A 20,716-nucleotide genomic window follows, 5' to 3' on the forward strand; every position below is an offset into this window, starting at 1 on the left:
CGGTTTCCAATCCGCGACTGCCTTAACTTTAGCAGGATCCACTGCTACTCCTTCTTCCGTTATGACGTGTCCAAGAAAAGCAACTTTCTTTAGCCAAAATTCACACTTGTTGAATTTGGCATAAAGCTCATGGGCTCTTAACCTTTCTAGGACTATTCTTAGGTGTTGTTCGTGCTCTTCGGCACTCTGAGAGTAGATGAGTATGTCGTCAATGAAGACTACGACAAACTTATCTAACTCTTCCATGAACACCCTGTTCATTAAGCTCATAAAGTAGGCAGGAGCATTGGTTAATCCAAAGAACATTACTGTGAACTCGTATTGTCCATACCAGGTTACAAAGGCTGTTTTATATATGTCACTTTCCCGAACCTTTAGCTGGTAATACCCTGACCTCAAGTCAATCTTAGAGAAGAACTTGGCTCCTTGCAGTTGATCGAAGAGGTCATCGATCCTGGGCAGTGGGTATTTATTCTTTATTGTGACTTCATTTAAGGCTCGGTAGTCTACACACATCCTAAGACCACCATCTTTCTTCTTCACAAACAAGACAAGTGATCCCCATGGGGACGAGCTAGGCCTTATATATCCTTTCTCTTGCAACTCTCCTAACTGTTTCTTTAATTCCACTAGTTCATTTGCTGCCATACGGTAGGGTCTCTTGGCCATTGGGGCTGTTCCGGGGACAAGATCTATGATGAACTCTATTTCCCGGTCAGGTGGCATTCCAGGTAGTTCCTCTGGGAACACGTCTGGGTACTCCTTTACTATGGGCACTTTGTCCGGAGTGGTGGCTTCCAAGTTGCACAACATGTGCTTGGGTTTTGGTCCCTTAGGCTGGCATTCCACTTTAATGCCATGGTGGTTAACTAGGGTGACCTTTCGGGTGCCACAAGCTATGTTGCCTTGACATTTGGCTAACCAATTCATCCCAAGGATGATATCTATTCCATCAGATTGGAGAACCACTAAGTCTGCTAGGAACTCTACCCCACTTATTATAATTTTCACCTGGGGGCATCCTAATATGCACTTAATTTCCGCTCCGGGAGAGCGTATCATAAGGGGGGGTCTTAAGCATGATAGTTGGAATTCTATGCTTAGCAACAAACTTTGAGGACATGAATGAATGCGAAGCTCCAGAATCAAATAGTACTGTTGCTAGAGTTGAATTGACAATGAACTCACCGAAGACGACGTCCGGTGCTTCCTGGGCATCACGAGCATCGATGTGGTTGACGCGGCCTCTTCCAAAGGATTGTGTTGTCCTCTTCTGCTGTCCTGAGGCTTGGGGTCCACCATGTCCAACTCCCGACGCTGCTGTCCTAGCACTTGCTGCGGGGTTTGTCGGGGCTCGTGCTGCGGTAGGGTTCTTGTGTGGGCAGTTGGCTATCACATGCCCGGGCTCTCTGCAATTGTAGCAGACTCTGTCCTTGTTTCTCTCTATCACCTGTGCAACAGTTCCACTGCTCTTCTGCTGACTTACTGGATTCTGGCTGCGGTAGGCTGAATTTGCTGGTTGGTTATATCCCTGAGACCGATACTGCATGGTTGGTTGGTGTTTTGGCTTCTGGTGGTAGCTAGGTCTGGGCCTTGCAAACCTCTCTTGCTGCTTCTGCTTCTGTGCCAAAAACTTGCGCTTCCGATCATTGTCTCCTTCAGTCTTGGCCTCCTCTACGATGATGGCTCGATTCATCATCGTATTGAAGTCCGGGTAGGTACTTGCGAACAAGTGTGTCTTCAGGGTACTATGCAGTCCCCTTCTGAAACGGTCCTGCTTCTTCTTATCTGTGTTCACATCCTCAGGGGCATATCGAGAGAGCTTTGTGAACTTGCGAATGTACTGATTCACGGTCATGGACCCTTGCTTTAAATCGCGGAACTCTGCTACCTTCATCTCGATGATCCCTTCGGGAATGTGATACCTCCTAAATTCCTCCTGGAATTCCTTCCATGTGATGGCACTAGCATCTTCTACTGCTTCTTGGTAGTTTTCCCACCATTCTAGGGCTGCTCCTGTTAGCTGGTGTGATGCCAAAAGAACTCTTTCATGGTCGCTGGGGTTTACAACATCCAGCTTCCTGTTTATGCCCCTTAGCCAATCATCTGCTACCAAAGGGTCATCTTTAGTGTGGTCAAAGGTGGCTGGTCTCAGTCTCATGAACTCAGTCATTTTGGGTTGTGGCCCCTGACCATGTCCACGATTGCCTTGAATGCCTTGAGCTATGGCTTCGGTCAGCCGATTTGCCATCAAAGCCACGAGTTCCTCCACCGACGGTGGGGGTGGCAGTTGTCCTCTTAGTTGGTTGTTTTGGCCATAACCTTCTGGCTCTTGGTTCACTTCTTCATCATGGTCTAGCTCTTCCATGAGTCTTCTTTGGGCTTGGGGATATAGCGGAGCTTGCCTAACCCATCCGCCTCGGTTCTGATTTCCTCCTCTGGTCCGAGGTCTTCCCCTAGGTTGATGTCTCACTTGAATCTCACTAGCGGCCTCATATCCTTCACGAGCTTGACGCCCTTGGCGTGGCTGGATCCGAGCTGTCCTTTTAGGCAGCATCTGCTTGAAGGTAGGAGAAAGGTAAGGCTCCAGAGGGGATGGCTGACCATAGGCTACTAGGGTTCTTTAAGGGCACTCGATTAACTAAGGCACACATCATTAGCACAAACATCAATCACATAGCATTACATTACACAAGATTCAGCACAACATGAGCATTGGAGCTAAGGCTCCAAGCAACACGGATCTGCTACAAACACAACACGCTACTACACTACGATACAAGGGTTACATTACTGGGCATACTACTGGAAGTTTGACACGCGGTCGGCAGGCGGTTCATTGATCTTGATGGCGCTCTTGAATTGCGCCGTTGCTGATGGTGAAGGGGGCTTCAAGGGTGGGCTGCACTCCACTCTGCTGCGAGGTCAATGTCATCATGGCTAGCTAGCTCCAAGTCGTTCATCTGACTAAAGGTTCTAGCCATGTCCTCCTCGTAACCATCCAAGTCAATGTTGTTCTCCCCCACGGACTCCTGGCTATCCTCCGAGTTGTCGTCGCGCACAAACTCGCGCTCGAAGGGTTCTTCTTCTTCTTCTTCTTCTTCTTCTTCTTCTTCTTCTTCTTCTTCTTCTTCTTCCTCGGATCCTTCTTCATACATCGGGCCTTCTGTAGGAAACATGCCCTTAGGTTGATTGCCTAAATTACATAAGGGCATGTATGTGATTTTGTTGATTAATGATAATATAGTCAATAAGACTAACATGTTTGTCAAGTATATGCTTTAGTAGGTCTCATGGATGCAACAAAAGAGAAGTCACCGAAGCCGGAATAAAGAAAGGAATGAATTGGACTTGTTCCATGAATTTTGATGTGATCAAATGGGTTGGATTTCTGTATAATTTTGTAGAGTTCTTCACAAGCTTTCAATAGAGCCCAAGATCATCAAAATCGGAGTTCGGAGCGAAAAGTTATGCCCAAAATACAAAACGCAGTTGTGCTGAAATTTGCCTCACCGGATTATCCGGTGCTCACAATGAATTTTGATGTGATCAAATGGGATGGATTTTTGTATAATCTTATAGATCTATTCACAAGCTTTCAATAGAGCCCAAGATCATCAAAATCGGAGTTCGGAGCGAAAAGTTATGCCCAAAATACAGTTGTGCTGAAATTTGCCTCACAGGATAATCCGGTGATCAAAATCAACATAACTCCGGTGCTTCAGAGGAATATCCGGTGCTCAAATCAACATAACTCCGGTGCTCAAATCAACATAAGTCCGGTGCCTCACAGGATAATCCGGTGCTCACAAAATGAACTCACCGGACTAATTTTTGCAGAGAGCTCCAAAATGAACTTATGGGCATAGGATAATCCGGTGCTTTTGTCCGGTGTTAACTAACTCATCACAGGATAATCCGGTGCTCACAAAATGAACTCACCGGACTAATTTTTGCAGAGAGCTCCAAAATGAACTTATGGGCATAGGATAATCCGGTGCTTTTGTCCGGTGTTAACTAACTCATCACAGGATAATCCGGTGCTCACAGTTGAGTTTGAGTGGGTTCCAACGGCTAGTTTCTCTGATGTACTCACAGGATAATCCGGTGCTTGTACTACTATCATCACAGGATTATCCGGTGCTCACAATTTTCTGAGCCGTTGGGGCAACGGCTAGTTGGCGGGTTTGAGGCTATAAATACTCCTCCACTCAGTCATTTGAAGGTGCTGGAGTCCAGAGAAGTTCATGTACACTTGAGAAGACATCCAAGCCACCAAAGTGCTTAAGTGATCAAATCCAAGGCGATTAAGCACACCATTAGAGAGTGATTAGTGCTTGTAGGCCTAGAGAGAGTGTAGCTAGTTGATAGCTGCATAGAGAGTGGATCAAGGAGTGATCCTAACTTGTACCAAGTGGTACGCCGGCACCTTGGAGTCTTGGTGACTCGCCGGTAAGCTTGTTGACCCTCCGACTTGGTGTGGAGAGGCGGCAAGGTATTTGTGCGGGGATGCGGAGACCCTTGCCTTTGTGGCTCAAGCTCCGAAGTGATCACGGCGGCGAGGAACCGGAAGAGAGGCTAGTGGTGAGACCTTGCCTTGGTGGTTTGGTGGCTCATCCGGGTAGAGGCCTTGTCTTTGTGACTTGGTGGCTCAAAGGCCGTGACCGGGTGCCGACCGGGAGCATATCCTTTGTGGAGCTCCAACGTGGACTAGGGGTGGCTTTCATGCCATCGAAACCACGGGATAAAAATCCTTGTGCCGAGTTTGTTCTCTCTACCCTCTTTACACTTCCGCATTTACATTCTTGCAATTTACCTTACTAGATAGGTTGCAAGTTTCCTTAATCGGTAGAGTAGACACGCTAGATAAACCTAGAGCACATTTAGATAGAAATTGATATAGGTTTATCTTGTGTTATTTTTTTGAGCCAGTTTAGTTCTAAGTGTCCTAATTCACCCCCCCCCCCTCTTAGGACGTCACCGATCCTTACACCTTCTGGCTCTGCTCCGGGAGCTGGTGGAGGTGGTGGCGGCACTGCGACCGGTGCGGGTATCACTCTGCCAGACGCGATTGCGCTGGCGACTCCTGGGGGCAGGAGGGGAACTCCGGGTAATTCCAAGCGCTGAACGCTGTCAAGAGGAGGCAAGTGGAAGGTCCTCTTCCTCGGGGTGAGCTTGCGGTGCGGTCCTCCGTGCGTCCTGTGGCATGTCAAGTAGGCTTGGTTGAGCTCCTTGACATAGTGCTCGGAGGTCTCCATGAGGGCCTTGGTCATATCTTCGGCACGCCTTTCTGCAGCTGCGGCCTGCTCTCGGACTTGCTGCAACTGTCTCCGCAGAGCTCTTTCCCGGGTCTCTGAATGTTCTGCCCTCTGAATACTTGCCCTCCACTCGAAGCGGTGGCTCTCGTATAGCTGGTCCAGTGCGAGAAGGTATTTCACTGTAGCAACTAGGGTAGGGTCATCCTCTCGCTGACCCAGGCCTTCCAACCTTCTCATCCTGTTGCGCCACACTGGGCGGGAAAGATCACTTACTGGGAAGAATTTCACCGGGGTACGTCCGGTGTCCTTCTCGTGCTTCTCGCAGAAGTGTAGTAGGGCTTTACGGGCTGCTGCTTGGTAAGTGTCACTGTATTCAGCCCCATAGGCAATAACACTCCATGGTTGCCAGTCTGTATGCTCGGGTGTCTCGAACACAAGAACATGGACTTCACATTTGCTGGTACCATGCTCCTGGTACTCCCGTCCACGGTACTCTGGACGCTGAGTATATCCGAACCTCATCAGGGTCTCCCAAAGAATGAGGGGGAAGCCCTGCACGTCCAAGCAGTATGTGGCGGTCCATCCATCTCCTTCCATCTGCCAAGGTTTTAAGGAACAGAAGTGAGTCGGGATTGAGTAAAAACTTTTGTTAAATGAAGCATCAAGGTATATAGGCAATAGGGGTAAGGAAATTTTGTCAAAATAATTTGTAATAAAATTATCACTCCTTTACTCGGCCAATCCTAAGGTTTCGCCCTACAGTCAAGCATGGCTCTGATACCACTCTGTCGGACCCCTCCTTTGGGGTCACCTCGTGTAGCTCATACCAGTCCCTGGATCAGTAGCTGGTACGCACGAACTACAACAGAAGTAGACATCATAGTCATACATCGGATAAATACGATAATAAGGCACAATACAGAGTTCATTACAATAGAAGCCCGAAGGCATAATCTTACAAACTCTCAGAACACAACGGAAACATACAAAAGCGACCCAAGCCCTACAGGCAGCTTGAGTGCAGACGAAACCGGCTTCTCTAATCTTCATCTCCTTCTTCGGCGAAGTCGGCCTCTGGATCATCTGGATCCATAATTAGCAAGTATGAGTACATAAGGTACTCAGCAAGTCCTACCTCAAGGGGAGAAATTAGATGCTTAAGGGTAGTTCAAGGATAAGGCTGTAGAGTCTTTTAGATTTTGCGGAAAGCTAGTTTTATTGATGCAGGGTTCATTTTGCAAAGACTAACCTTTAATAAAAACACTTTCAAGAGAAATACATAAGTTGAGCTTATGGGGGTTGACGGCCCTGGGGGAGGTACACCCATCCCGCCAGTTCCCACAAGACTTTGCCAGCGGACACACAGTTCAGGAGGCTTAGGGCACAAAGCCAAAACCATCCTTTTAGAAAACACGGGCACACAACCCACTCACACACCAAGGAGTTACTCAAGCCAAAAAGCTAATCATTGTGACCAAACCATAGCATGTCCTTGACCGAGGGCACGGCTATCCGGATAGGTTTAACACTCTGCAGAGGTTGTACACTTTACCCACAAGATATGAACGGGCTCCCACCTTAGCAACTGGTGAAGCCGTCATAACGAGACGTAACGACCTCACAACGAAGCCACAATATCCACCCATGGGGCACTAAGATACCAGGGGCTTTAGAAGAATTACGGGAAAGATCACTTAGCAATCCCAAGGCTTGACTTAGCCTCAACAATATCACCAGCCGGACCTTGGGCTACACACTACCCAAGTCTTCTCCTGGTCCCCATTGCCACTACCGGCCTCCGGGTGGGTACCGCACTAAGTCAGAGGGGTTAGGTCAAGTCCTGCCCATACAGGCCATGTGGTTGTACGAGAGGATACTAGGTGAGATGTCACAGCGGACCGGTCCTTATATGACCGAGGTAAGAGTCTCCCAGCAAGAACACCACAAAGGCGAACCTTGCTCCAAGATGGCTCCCACCTTTGTGGGGCACCTTACTCACCCTCGTCAACACTACTTTAAAGTTTTCCCAAGAACACAAGTTTTACACGCACCAAGCACCAAGCACACACCATTTATTTTGTAAAGCATGATTATCACATGTAAATAATCTAGTTCTTTCTTTTGAGCACAAGCAATCCTAAGCATACTAGTAAACAAGCAATCTTCCAAACAATCATTATAGTTGATGTTGGGAATCTTCTAGGGTTTCAACGAAATAATGGTAACAATGACAAGGCATGGGATAAACAAGCTGAGTTATAACTATTCTAGCATTTCTTTAAGAATCATAACTATTACTCTAAACATGCATACTCTTATTATTTAAAACGATGGCTCTACGGGTTGTGTTTAAAAACATAGGATCAACATGGTCAACGGTTGTAGGACTTGCCTTCGTTGAAGTCCTCGCCTGCTCCTTCAAACTCTGGGTCCTCGGGGTCGTCCTCGAATGCTCCTTCCTCTAAAAGTCGTAACAACAACAAAGGCACAATCAAACAAACAATTAAAATAATGACCAAACAATTTACAAAAATTATGAAATTGACATGATTGGATAGATCTCGAATTTAGATGAATATCGGTGGAAGAATCGACGAAAACGGAGTTAGGACGGAGGAGAAACGGGCTTCGGAAGTTTTGCCGGGAGAAAAATTCAGAAAAGAAAAGAGGGAGAATATTCCAGGAATATTCCACTGAGTCGGCTCGGACTGGACTCGGCTCGCGGCTCGGCTCTGGGATCGGCTCGGCTCGGGTTTTCGGCTCGCGGCTCGGCTCAGGTTTTCGGCTCGCGGCTCAGCTCGGTGTCGGTGGGCTCAGCAGCCGGCTCGGCTTGGCAGAGAGAGAACGGAAGGGAGGGAGGGAAAGGGGCGACGGCGGCGCAGCGGCGGGGGCCGTGCCGGCGGAGGGCGGCGGCAGGGCACCCGCCGGGGGCGGCGGCGGCCGGAGAGAGGGCGGCTTCGGCCGGAGAGGCAGCGGCGGCCGGACGACGGAGAACGGCGGCGGTCGGCGACGAAGGACCAGGTACGCTTCGGGGAAGGGAAGAGAGAGAGGAGAGAGGAAGGGAGAAGGGAAAGGTGGTGCTCATCGGCGGCAAGGTTCTCGGAGAGAGGACGGCGGCGGCAGTGAGTGCTCGGGAGAGAGAGAGAGCGATGAGTGAAGGGGAAGAGATACTGTTCACCGCTTTTATAGCAGCCGGCGGGGCTCGGGGCGGCGCGCGGAGCGAGGCAGCACAGGGCTTGGAGCGGCGCGGGGCGCGAGGTCTGCCGGTGGCGACGGGACGGTAGACGCGGCGCACGGCGATGGGACGGCGAGCGGCGCTGCGCGCGGCGATGGGACGGCGAGTCACGGGGAGAGAGAGAAGAGGGAAAGAGAGAGAGGAGGGAGAAAAGGGGGAAATTTTTTTTTTGGGATTTGACATATGTGTAATTATAGTGTTTTCTTTTGTCATATCTGGTCTCTTAGCATTTTCTCTAAAATTGATTTCTCGGATTTTCTTTTCAGGAAAAAGCACATACTACAGTATTTCTTCTTCTTTTTCCGCAAAGGTATCCTAGAATTTCGCAACTTTACAAAAAAGGAAAACACAGGATTCTACTATTGATTTGCGCCCGATATATGCTTACGTCAGCACGCACGCGCCTCCTCTACCGACCGACCGTCCGACCCTTCCGATGGAGCACCGAACGAGAGCTGGCCACGCGACGCAACCAATCCCACAACTCCGCGCCACTAGACGATCTCAGCCGTCGGATGGACGGCCGCGGCTCCCCCAGCACACAGAGCACCGCGATTGGCTCGGACCTCCACGCGTCGGCTCCCTACTGGTCCAGATCGGACTCATGACGTCCCTGCCAACGCGACTTGCACGCCACCCTCCTTTATAAGGGAGGGAAGCCCAATTCGAGCCCGTCAGATCAGACGCAGTTCGAAACGACGCCAAGGGGAGAGAAGCTTCGAGAAGAAGAGAGAGAGAGAGAGAGGAAAGGGAGCGAGGTGGCGATGGGTCGGGTTCGCGGATCCGCGTTCCTGCTCGGCATCCTGCTCGCAGGTATTACGATCGATGCCATCTCGTGCGGTTAGTTTCTCCGAGGTTTTGGTTTGTTTTCCTGCGGGATCTGCGGACTGCGGTTGGATTGGCTTTGCCGGTGGTCTGAGGCGGCTCGAGCTCGATCTGCGATGTTTAGTTGTGAGTTGATTGGGTTTTGGATCGAGGAAATTTGTTTGCAAGGGAGACTTATGGATCAGAAAAAGGTGGTCACTAGAGTTTTAGGAATGAGTGTTCAGTTCGATCACGGCGGTACTATAAACAGTCTAAACGCTAAATCACATGAACACGCCAAACATGAGATCACGGATCCGTGATCTCATGTTTGTAGGTAGTTCTGTTCCGCGAGTAATGGATGCTCTTCTTTCGAAACTGAGTGGCACGAGCTGCGCTGACTTTGACTTAGAACTTACACAGTAGCTACCGATTTCATTTCAGCATTGGTGCCACGATCTGTGATTGGTCTGATCGGAATTATAGTACAAGAAGAGTTTGTGTTGTAATGTAAGAGTACGCAGGAAACTGTGAGCTTTCTACTGATTTTTTCCCCATGTCCTAAACATTCAAAGTCTTAGACTTTGGAGTTGCACTAATGTAGATAGCTAATTTTAGCACATTAGAAAAACACAGAGTCTCGGGAATAATTGGAAGGTGGCTGAAATGAATCTTACTGACGTGAATCTCAGTATGTGCTGGTAACATTGAGAGCGAATGAATGAACAATGTCGCTTATGCGTTCTTGTTGTGTATGCAGGATCCCTGTTTGCATTTTCAGTTGCAAAGGAGGAGACCAAGAAGCTCGGGACTGTGATCGGTATAGATCTTGGTACCACCTACTCCTGTGTCGGTGTGTACAAGAATGGTCATGTCGAGATTATCGCCAATGACCAGGGTAACCGTATCACACCCTCATGGGTTGCGTTCACCGATAGCGAGAGGCTCATTGGTGAGGCTGCCAAGAACCTGGCAGCTGTCAACCCCGAGAGGACCATCTTTGACGTTAAGCGTCTCATCGGAAGAAAGTAATACATCTCTCCCACTATGTTTTCTCGTATGTCTTGTTGTGGATGTCTGGTGTCCTAACTGTGATGCCAATTGGTTAGGTTTGAGGACAAGGAAGTCCAGAGAGACATGAAACTTGTTCCCTACAAGATTGTTAACAAGGATGGGAAGCCCTACATTCAGGTCAAGATCAAGGATGGAGAGAACAAGGTCTTCAGCCCTGAGGAGATCAGTGCCATGATTCTTGGCAAGATGAAGGATACTGCTGAGGCGTACCTGGGCAAGAAGATCAATGACGCTGTTGTCACTGTTCCTGGTTAGTAACCATTCTACAGGTTACCTGAAGTGGTTATTCACTCAATGCCGTGGCTCACTTCTTTATGTAAATATTTCCAGCGTACTTCAACGATGCGCAGAGGCAGGCAACCAAGGATGCTGGTGTCATTGCCGGCCTCAACGTTGCTAGGATCATCAATGAGCCAACTGCTGCTGCTATTGCCTATGGTTTGGACAAGAAGGGTGGTGAGAAGAACATCCTTGTCTTTGACCTGGGTGGTGGTACTTTCGATGTCAGCATCTTGACCATCGACAATGGTGTGTTTGAGGTGCTGGCCACCAACGGTGACACCCATCTTGGAGGTAAGATAAATGTTCTTTTGTCATTTGAGTTAGTTACCTGCTGCATTTGGGCAATATAAAGATGCTGATTAGTGTACCATCACCTTATTATGAGATACTATATTGGCATAGAATAAAAGCACAATTATGCCATGTTTTAGGCTTCTTATACAATCAGAATGATTTTGATTATACCAGCTATCTGCATTGAAGTTTTAGGATATATATACATACACTCTTGTGATGAATTCATTGTCCATGCCTGTGATCTTGACCCTGTTGGGTAATTATCTTTGAATTGAATCTGCGCTTGCTTTTACTCCGTGATTTATTTTGTGAGTAGTTTGTTAGCACATTAGCTGTAAGCTTGCATTGCACTCGGTCCCTATATGGCTGACTAGCATAATCCCCTCAGGTGAGGACTTTGACCAGAGAATCATGGAGTACTTCATCAAGTTGATCAAGAAGAAGTACAGCAAGGACATCAGCAAGGACAACCGTGCTCTTGGAAAGCTGAGGAGGGAAGCTGAGCGTGCCAAGAGAGCCCTCAGCAACCAGCACCAGGTCCGCGTTGAGATCGAGTCCCTCTTTGACGGGACCGATTTCTCTGAGCCGCTCACCCGTGCCAGGTTTGAGGAGCTGAACAACGATCTATTCCGCAAGACCATGGGACCTGTCAAGAAGGCCATGGAAGACGCTGGCCTTGAGAAGAGCCAGATCCACGAGATTGTCCTCGTTGGTGGAAGCACCAGGATTCCCAAGGTCCAGCAGCTCCTGAGGGACTACTTCGATGGCAAGGAGCCCAACAAGGGTGTCAACCCTGATGAGGCTGTTGCCTTTGGTGCTGCGGTGCAGGGAAGCATCTTGAGCGGCGAGGGCGGTGACGAGACCAAAGGTTCGATCTTCTTATAGTTTCTGCCCTACTAGTTGGAGTGATCACCCTACTTACACAAGTATGATTTGGCCTTGGTGCAGATATCCTCCTCTTGGATGTGGCTCCCCTGACCCTCGGTATCGAGACCGTGGGTGGAGTCATGACCAAGCTGATCCCAAGGAACACCGTCATCCCCACCAAGAAGTCGCAGGTGTTCACCACCTACCAGGACCAGCAGACCACCGTTTCCATCCAGGTCTTCGAGGGTGAGCGCAGCATGACCAAGGACTGCCGTCTTCTCGGCAAGTTCGACCTCTCTGGCATTCCACCAGCTCCAAGGTGCGTTCATAATCCTGACTCCCGAGTGTTGTATCCATTCGAGTGTCTCATGTTATGTTGCTGCTGGTGGGAATGAACAGGGGCACTCCCCAGATCGAGGTGACCTTCGAGGTGGACGCCAACGGTATCCTGAACGTGAAGGCAGAGGACAAGGGCACGGGCAAGTCTGAGAAGATCACGATCACGAACGAGAAGGGCCGCCTGAGCCAGGAGGAGATCGACCGTATGGTCCGGGAGGCGGAGGAGTTCGCTGAGGAGGACAAGAAGGTGAAGGAAAAGATCGACGCCCGCAACCAGCTGGAGACATACGTGTACAACATGAAGAACACGATCGGCGATAAGGACAAGCTGGCCGACAAACTGGAGAGCGAGGAGAAGGAGAAGGTGGAGGAGGCCCTCAAGGAGGCCCTCGAGTGGCTGGACGACAACCAGTCCGCCGAGAAGGAGGACTACGAGGAGAAGCTCAAAGAGGTGGAGGCCGTCTGCAACCCCATCATCTCCGCCGTCTACCAGAGGACCGGCGGCGCCCCGGGAGGCGGTGCTGACGGCGAGGGTGGCGTGGATGATGACGAGCACGACGAGCTGTAGATGAATGAGTATGCCGGACGCCAAATTTTGTGACGAGATGACTCTTGGGGTGGCGGTTTATTTGCAGATATCGGGGGCTAATCTTGTCGTGTTTCTCTAATCGGTGTCTCTAGCCTGAGTGTAGAACTCTTTTCTTTTTTCTTTTTACTTCCTTGTGATTTTCTTCTTGTTACAGCGGATTCGCATCGGAATTCATTTGAAGAAAAGAAGATGCATTTTATATCGCATCGGGATTATCATTGGTCGCCATGTTATCCATGGATATCTGATAGAAGCAAATTAAGCTTGCTTTTCATTAGTTGACGAGGTTTATAAACTAAAGAGGATACTTATACTGTAAACTAAAGCAGTCCCTCTGCGCTCATGGCTCCCCCTTCCCGTCCAAGAGGGCCAAGTCCATGGCACTCCTGCTCTCTTCTGGTGCAGGAGCAAGGGCCTGGACTGCCTGTTGGCACCTGGTGCTGAGCCTAGGAAGCTCAACGCTCGCCGTCACTGCCATCGCCAAGCCGCCGGCTGTTGTTCATTCGGTCTTCCTCCCTCCTCGAGCCAATCGATGCTCATTTCTTTTTCGACTACAGGGATACCCATTTCCATTAATTTTGATAACGGAATAGTTCCAGTCTTACATCGAGATCGCAGAGACATCGAGTCTGATAGCAGAAGGGCAGAGAGTTTCACTACCAAAGCCGTAGAAACTAATGATCCCACAGCCTAAAGAGTATTATAACATCACCAGATTATTAATCGATGCTCAAATAATGCTAGATTGTTAAGATTGCATTGCATTGCCGCATAATTCTAATTCAGTAGCTGCGCCAAGTGCAAAAATGCCGCTATTGCAACTATTGCTCTGCTCATTCATATCCTTTTTGTGCATTCAAGCCGAGAAGGGATAGCAAGCATGGTCCTCCAAACTTGAACGATCATAAAAGATTATAGAAAGGATATGCTACTCCTCTGAATAAGATCCTCCAAACTTTTTGACCAACGATCCTCCAAACTTGAACGATCAGGGGAAGGAAGCCTGCGACTATAACGCAGGCAAGGCAGCCACGAGACAAGATATGCTAAAAGAATGCCACTATAAACAGCCACAGTATTTCTATACAAACCTACGCTTTGCCTCCAAAAAAATAGGAGGAAGAGAAAACAAAACAAATCAAAAGGTTCTCAAACAACCTCGAGAAATTACTCCCATAAAATGCGCATCATGGAGATCCTAGCTACTCAGCTAACTCTATTCGTGCACATCAAAATTGCCTCTTTCAACTCTTCTTTGTCCAATGTCGTCTCCACCATCACCTGCACAAGCTAGTCAGTTTACTTGGTAATTTCATTTAAACCCACTTGTGACCTTAGAGCATGTACAATGAGGTGTTTATGAAAAAAAAAAATTGTTTTTTCTTAACTGCAGTCTGCACTGTTACAGGTGTTTAGGTGGAGGGCAAGATGTTTACTTAAGCACCTATGCTTATATTAGTGCTAACAACATAGTTAATCATATTTAAGCACATATAGTGTTTGTTTGCATTGAAAATTATAATTTTTACATAGGTGTTTAACACTCTTTTTTCTTAAACGCTAGCCATAAGCATATAGCATTGTTCATGCCCTTAAAGAAGTCCGTACCTCTTGCACGTTGTTTCCATACCTCGCGAGGAGCTTGTACTTGGGACCAACCACCGGTGCCATGTATACCTGGCAAGCAGTCAGTTTAGAGAATAAAAGATTTCAAGGAGAGCTCCAAAAACCAAGGAGCAGATCTTACCTGAAAGGTTGGAGCTAACCCTGGGCTTTGGAAGAATCGTCCTTTATAAACATCTCTTACTTCCTCTATTTTTTGCATCTCTTCGATAAGGGCATCCACCTCAGGCCACTATAGAAATAATTGTAATAAAAAGTCGAAGGATTAGACCAAGGCTGCAACATAAGTGGAATTGTCGAAAGAGAAAAGATACATAAAACAAATGAAAGTAAATCAGTACAAGGCCGTATACTTGGCACAACCATTGCAGGACACGAATTATATCGGTATTGTTACACTCAAGAGATAATCAACAAAATATCCAAAAAGAACATTTAGCTTCGATTGAAGACCACCAAAGAAAAGGAGCAAAATCAGAAGTAAGAAGATTCCAAGCTTAAATAGCAAAACGTCTCCAAATCAGATACAGCAGTCTGAGTTTTCTATGGAGATTCCAAACTTAAATAGCAAAACGTGTCCAAATCAGATAGAGCAGTCTAAGCTTTCCATGGGCTCTGCATGACACAGACATGCCTGCAACAGGACAAAAACCCATGTTTGCACACATGCTAATGTAAAATGAACTCACACAAACCTTGAACTCTGCTTGTACAGGTTCAAGAGCTCCACCAAGTGATAAATCCTCACCAATGACTTCTTCTAAAGCTCCTACTGATGGATTTGGCTGCATAAAGAGGGGAAAGGGAAATAATTAACAAAAGAAAATCTGGAACCAGTAATTTGACATGCTGAACAAATATGAGATAAAGGGAAAAGCGCACCGGTACCTTTGCATCTTTAAGTGACAAAAATATACGGTTATTATTATAATCCAGTTGAATAACTTTAGCATCCACAACCTGGAAATAAAAAGGAACTCTTATAATATAAGTCGCAAAAACTATAGCACTACGAACATTTTAGCAGTGTTGAACAAAAAATATAGAGCAATTCTTGTGAGATTGAAGGTAGAAGGATGACATCAGATAAACATGACAAAACGTGTGAGTTTGTCGCTCACATTTTAGCGACAAATACATCTCAAAAAAATGATTAAAGACAAATTTATTTCAGCAACCTTGATCTGAAAAACCAACTACTTCGATAAAAATATTCAGAAAAGCAAGACGATAAATAACAGGAGAATCACAACCGCTCACTGACAAGAATTACCTGACCAATTTTGTACGAAACTGCTGGATCTAAGGTATCATCCCACGACACCTCCCACTGCTGAATCAATGCAGGAGCCCCTTCGACCTTTGAGAGAAAGTCAGCTGCCGTTACTTGATGAAAACTCATACAACACTAGAAGGAATCGGACCTACCTCAACAAATATCCCAAAGTAGACAAATCGCTTGATAGTGCATTGAACAATATCTCCAACGTTAAGCCTAGCCTGCATAATAAGGAAGTAGTGAATACTATGCAAACCAATTAGAGTAACAGAGAACGCATATTTCCACTTCAGCCGCAAGTGGGACTACAAAAATGATAAGGATTGCAGTCACGGGCTCATTATGTAGAAAGACTGAAAGAGTTCAATATTCCATACAAGATTTCCTTCCACTCCTACCTGTTGTTGGATATCAGTGTTTTCCAACAAGACAGCTAATTTAAACTTTCAGAGAAATTTTTATTTTCAAGTTTGGTGGCATAAATACAATAGTAAAAGTTGGATCATAGAAATGAGATGAAAGTACCATAAGACTTTTCTTTTTCTGGATCAACTCTTCACTTTCTTTTGGCTTCATAGAGAAAAATATCCTCTTGGAATTTCTGTCAGCCAGGACAACTGATACTCGGAGTCTCTGCGAAACACCAACATGTTAACTACAACAACACCAATGCAGAAGAATGATAAGGACACTAGATTCAGGTTCATACTTGACCAATAAATGAAGATAAGAACTTGGATTTCTCTAGGTTGTATGTCCGAAGAAGATCTTCAAACTTCGGCTTAGATGGCAGAGATCCTTGGTCCTGGCCAGCAACTTCTGTGACTGAGCTAGATTCTGATTCTTTGCTTCCATCGTGAACCTCAAAACCATCCTCTAATCCCAGATTCTGCTTGTACAAGGAAGGATCACCGCCCTTCCTTCTTAACCAAGTCTCAAAAGCTAAGAATTTCCATTTTGTAGCAAGATTACGATATGGTAAGAAACCTATCAGTGAGTCAAGTGAAACCTGGCAAGGAAGTTATGCAGACTCAGACAAGAACAATGGTAGTTTGCTCAAATAGGCATTTATTCCAAAACTGGCTAAAAACTTACCACAAATCCCTTCGCACTGCAGTTTATTAGCTCCACCTCAACCTTTTCTCCAGTACTTGCATAACGCTCTAACCTTATCCAGTCACTCTCAGTGATGTCCTGCATTAGTGACTCAGTAACTTAGGGTTCATATTTACAAGAATTAAAATGTCGAATACAACCCCTCAAAAGGAGAACATCTTGTCCATAGAAGCTACATTCACTCTTAGAAGTGTTGCTGTTCTGCATAACTTTAAGATGCTGAAGATCAAGTATAAGGAAATTACCTCTAATTTTGATGCTAAGACATTTCCCCTGTCATCGACATAACTTTTGTTATCATCAGTAGCTATCATCTTTTCAGAATCAACTTGAGATGGCAATGATTCAACAGATAGCTCTTCCCTACAAAGTAATAATTGCCAATTTAGTTGTAAGAGGACTCAACATGCATGAAACATTAATGATACCAGTACTTCAAAAAGCACAATAGCATGGCACACTTGAATGTACTATCATTACAACCATATGGAGCACACACTCTCACAGGGACAACAATAGTTCGAGGACAATGGCAGACCCACATAATTGGAGGATAATGAGATGTTCATAATATGTTACCAAAATGATAGATGTGCACTTGTCATAACCACCTATCTGGTCATGCAACCACAGGTCTATGCACTGTGGTCTGTGGAGTAGCAATTAAATGTGCAGCAGGCGTGGTAAGGAACATTTCATTTTCCTTAAAGAGGTAAAGTTCAAATAAGAAGGTTCCAGGACACTAGAATAACAAGAGCAAGATGCATGTCTACTAGATAACTTCACAAGGTTATGAAAAGTAAGTGAATATCATCATGAGAAAATACAGACGTGAAATAAAACTTGAAGTACTCATGTTGTAATCACTGTAAAAATGTGTACTTTTCAACCAGCCATACCAGCAGACTGGCCTAGTATTTCCATAAGAGCTTCGAATGAGGATCCAGATATCGAGAAATAATATAATTGCATGGTTCCAGAAGCAAGTACCTTTTAGGTTTTCCTTGAAAGAAAGCTTGCATAGAGAAATTGTTGCTGGTGGTTGATTGGTTATCTACTGGATTAGCAGAAGTATTTATTTCTTGAATGAAACTTTGCCCGGATGGCTGTAGTCCTTGAAAATACCAACATAAAATTAGCATCATGGTTGAACAGAAAACGAATTACAGCTTCCTTATGCCTTCCTTACCTGCACTAGAATCATCATCAAGTCCAGATGATTCATGAATCCTTTCTGTCACTGATTTTTCATCAAGACCTGAAATTTGGAACATATGCGCAGCATCAGCTTCAAAAGCACCATTTCTATTATGACATGTTGCATTTGGGAGCATTGTACCTCACCATTTGTTTCTGGCTCAAGTTCACTGTTGTCCTCTACAGCAGAAATTGAGGCAGGGCTAGCAGAGACATTGTCCTGGTCTAGATTAGCAGTATCTTTTGCAACACCAGGCTTTTGAAGAAGAGAAATGTTTGTTAAGTCCTCGTTCATATCTTTCCTCATTTTCAGCTCAATATTTGGCTTCATTTTTAGCTTTGACTTCAAATCATCATCTTCACTCTGATACACAGTGGGTTTCCGCAAAGAGACATCCACATTATTTGTTCTTGAAATGCTCCCCACCTCACTCAACTCTGTTGCAGCAGCTAAACTCTCTTTGCTAGGCCAACTATCTTGCACCAGCTTGCCCCGTACTTTTGGTTTGCTCCCAACTGGCCGTGACAAGGTTAATGAAGGATCATCTTCCTTTCCTTTGCTTCCTACTGGTCGCAACTGAGTCAGAGAAGGCTCATCTTGTTTCGGTTTGCTTCCTGCTGGTCGCAGTAAAATCAATGGAGGCCCATCTTGCTTCGGTTTGCCCATCACAGGCCTTGAAATATTCAAAGAACTTTTGCCTTCGGTTGGCTTGCTTATTGTTGGGACCGTTGTATTCAGTGGGGATCCAGTTTCTGGTGTTTCAGAGGCCTGGTCCTTCTTATTAGCATCCATGAACTCTCTCAAAATATCATCTAGCTTGTCCTTTCTAGTGGCAATTAGTTTCTCCACGTCAAGGGATGAGGCATCTGGGTCTGATTTCTTAAGCAGAATCTGAAAGAGTGTTGCAAGAAGATGCAAAGTCATGCTGATTGACTGATTATGGAGGAAAATCAGGTAACATCCCACGGAATGAGGAGTGCATTTTCATACTATATACCAGATGGCATCATGCTTGGCAGATATTAGAAGCTAGGTGGTAAATCCGGACTCAGTACTTGTGTTTACTACAAAACTTAAATTTCACTTTCATACCTGTGAATCCTGTGAATGATATTTTATGATTTTGACTCACTATCTTTTTCTAAAGCGTACAACTGAAAACTGAAAAACGGTCCATGCTGCTACAACCATTCCAACAAGTTTAACTTGATTGCGTCAACTGTGAGACAATTTCACTATCCAGCACGAGCAACCCATAGTCCCATACTAATCAGGCATGGGAAACCATACTTCATAGAGTTAGCAATGGTTCCTTACAACCAAAACAGTAACTGAAAAGCAGTTGCAACCGCAGCTAAATTAGAACACTCAACTGTACACAAATGCTGCTATGATAGTACTAGCAACGATCGTTCCATTAAAATAATGAAGCAATGTGAAATCCCATAGCAAGGTATATAAGAATTCCCATTCATTTATATAAAAAAAGAATGTCCATTCAAATTGTGAAAAAAGAAGAAGACATTTTTGTCTAACTCACAATCTCTCGGGATGAGAAAAATCGCACTAAAAAATGCAGAGGAGAAAAGGAGCGACCTTTGCGAGGGTAAGCTTGGGGTCCTCCCCGAGGAAGCGACCGAAATCCAGCTCCATCATGTCCCACTTGTCCAGCGGCGGCAGCTCTCCTCCGTCGCCGCCAACGCGCGGCGGCGGAGCCCGGAGGAGGCGCACTCGGCCGGCGCCGGAGCGCGAGACCCCGCGGCGGCGGCGGAGGATGAAGGGGCGCGCGGCGGAGCCGGAGGCCGCGAAGACGCCGGCCGCGGGGGCGGCGGCGAAGGCTTCCATGGCCGGAGCGGCGGAAGAAGGCGATGCGGGGGTTTAGCGGAATGGAAGCGTAGTAACGGACGGATAATGCAAGCGTGGGCTTGAGTCTTCTGGTGCGGCGTCTACGGCTGGATTTTGATGACGTGTCGTCATATGGGCCGTCCGATTGTTTATCATCGTTCCTTTTTCCCACACATTCGTTTCTGTTCACTGCAAAAAACTGGATTCCTTCGAACCAAGATTGTTGGAGAAGTATAGCCGTAGCTACACCAATGATAAGAACCTACTATGATATTTTTAGTATTTAGAATAATATGCGATACAATACAAGTATCTCTCTTCTAGGCTAAAATCTAAAATTTAACAATATACATGACCGTATTTACCAAAATAGATAATATATCATCGTATTAACAATTTTATCATCAGTATTCATTACCTCATTTACCGAAAACTGACTTTCGATACACCGTACGTCGAAAAAACACGGATCCGACCTTATTCAGCATATAAAGTGTCGAATATGGCATATTCAGCATTTCATATGCCGAAAATCAGGTGTATTCGACACATGAGGTGCCGAATATGTGCTACAGTGCCGTATTCGACACCTTGTGTACTGAATATGGTCTGTGCCGGCTACGGGCACTTTGATGTTGTCATTTTATACTGGGAATCTTATGTGCCGTTACAGTTCATATTCGGCACCTCATGTGACAAATACATCTGATTTTCGATATATGAGGTGTTGAATATGAGTTACAGTGACATATTCAGCACCTCATGTGTTGAATACACCTGATTTTTGACATATAAGGTGTCTAATATGGCTATAGTGTCATATTCTGCACCTCATGTATCGAATATGGTCGGATTCACGTTTTTTCGACGTACGATATACCAAAATTCAGTTTTTGATAAATGATGTACC

The 20,716-nt window shown here is 46.1% G+C and overlaps 3 protein-coding genes across 3 annotated transcripts; 1 reads left to right on the plus strand and 2 right to left on the minus strand.

The window, feature by feature from the left end:
* Window positions 1–1,500: 1,500 nt before the first annotated feature.
* On the minus strand, window positions 1,501–5,561 carry LOC133922836 (uncharacterized). The gene is made up of 2 exons (XM_062368339.1): window positions 4,994–5,561; window positions 1,501–3,163 (listed from the first exon to the last, which is right to left on the minus strand). The coding sequence occupies exons 1-2, from the start codon at window positions 5,493–5,495 to the stop codon at window positions 2,892–2,894; spliced, it is 774 nt and encodes a 257-aa protein (XP_062224323.1). The 5' UTR covers window positions 5,496–5,561; the 3' UTR covers window positions 1,501–2,891.
* A 3,591-nt stretch (window positions 5,562–9,152) lies between these two features.
* Window positions 9,153–12,960, plus strand: LOC133922838 (heat shock 70 kDa protein BIP1). The gene is made up of 7 exons (XM_062368343.1): window positions 9,153–9,306; window positions 10,058–10,325; window positions 10,407–10,621; window positions 10,702–10,944; window positions 11,339–11,818; window positions 11,899–12,136; window positions 12,217–12,960. The coding sequence occupies exons 1-7, from the start codon at window positions 9,258–9,260 to the stop codon at window positions 12,722–12,724; spliced, it is 2,001 nt and encodes a 666-aa protein (XP_062224327.1). The 5' UTR covers window positions 9,153–9,257; the 3' UTR covers window positions 12,725–12,960.
* Window positions 12,961–13,789: 829 nt separating this feature from the next.
* Window positions 13,790–19,876, minus strand: LOC133922837 (uncharacterized). The gene is made up of 15 exons (XM_062368342.1): window positions 19,558–19,876; window positions 18,108–18,852; window positions 17,953–18,021; window positions 17,754–17,877; window positions 17,009–17,126; window positions 16,743–16,841; window positions 16,357–16,656; window positions 16,173–16,280; window positions 15,797–15,868; window positions 15,642–15,728; window positions 15,257–15,328; window positions 15,064–15,153; window positions 14,493–14,600; window positions 14,354–14,422; window positions 13,790–14,026 (listed from the first exon to the last, which is right to left on the minus strand). The coding sequence occupies exons 1-15, from the start codon at window positions 19,804–19,806 to the stop codon at window positions 13,952–13,954; spliced, it is 2,385 nt and encodes a 794-aa protein (XP_062224326.1). The 5' UTR covers window positions 19,807–19,876; the 3' UTR covers window positions 13,790–13,951.
* Window positions 19,877–20,716: the final 840 nt, after the last annotated feature.

This window comes from Phragmites australis, chromosome 6 (genome assembly GCF_958298935.1).
Source record: "Phragmites australis chromosome 6, lpPhrAust1.1, whole genome shotgun sequence".
Classification (NCBI taxonomy): Eukaryota; Viridiplantae; Streptophyta; class Magnoliopsida; order Poales; family Poaceae; genus Phragmites; species Phragmites australis.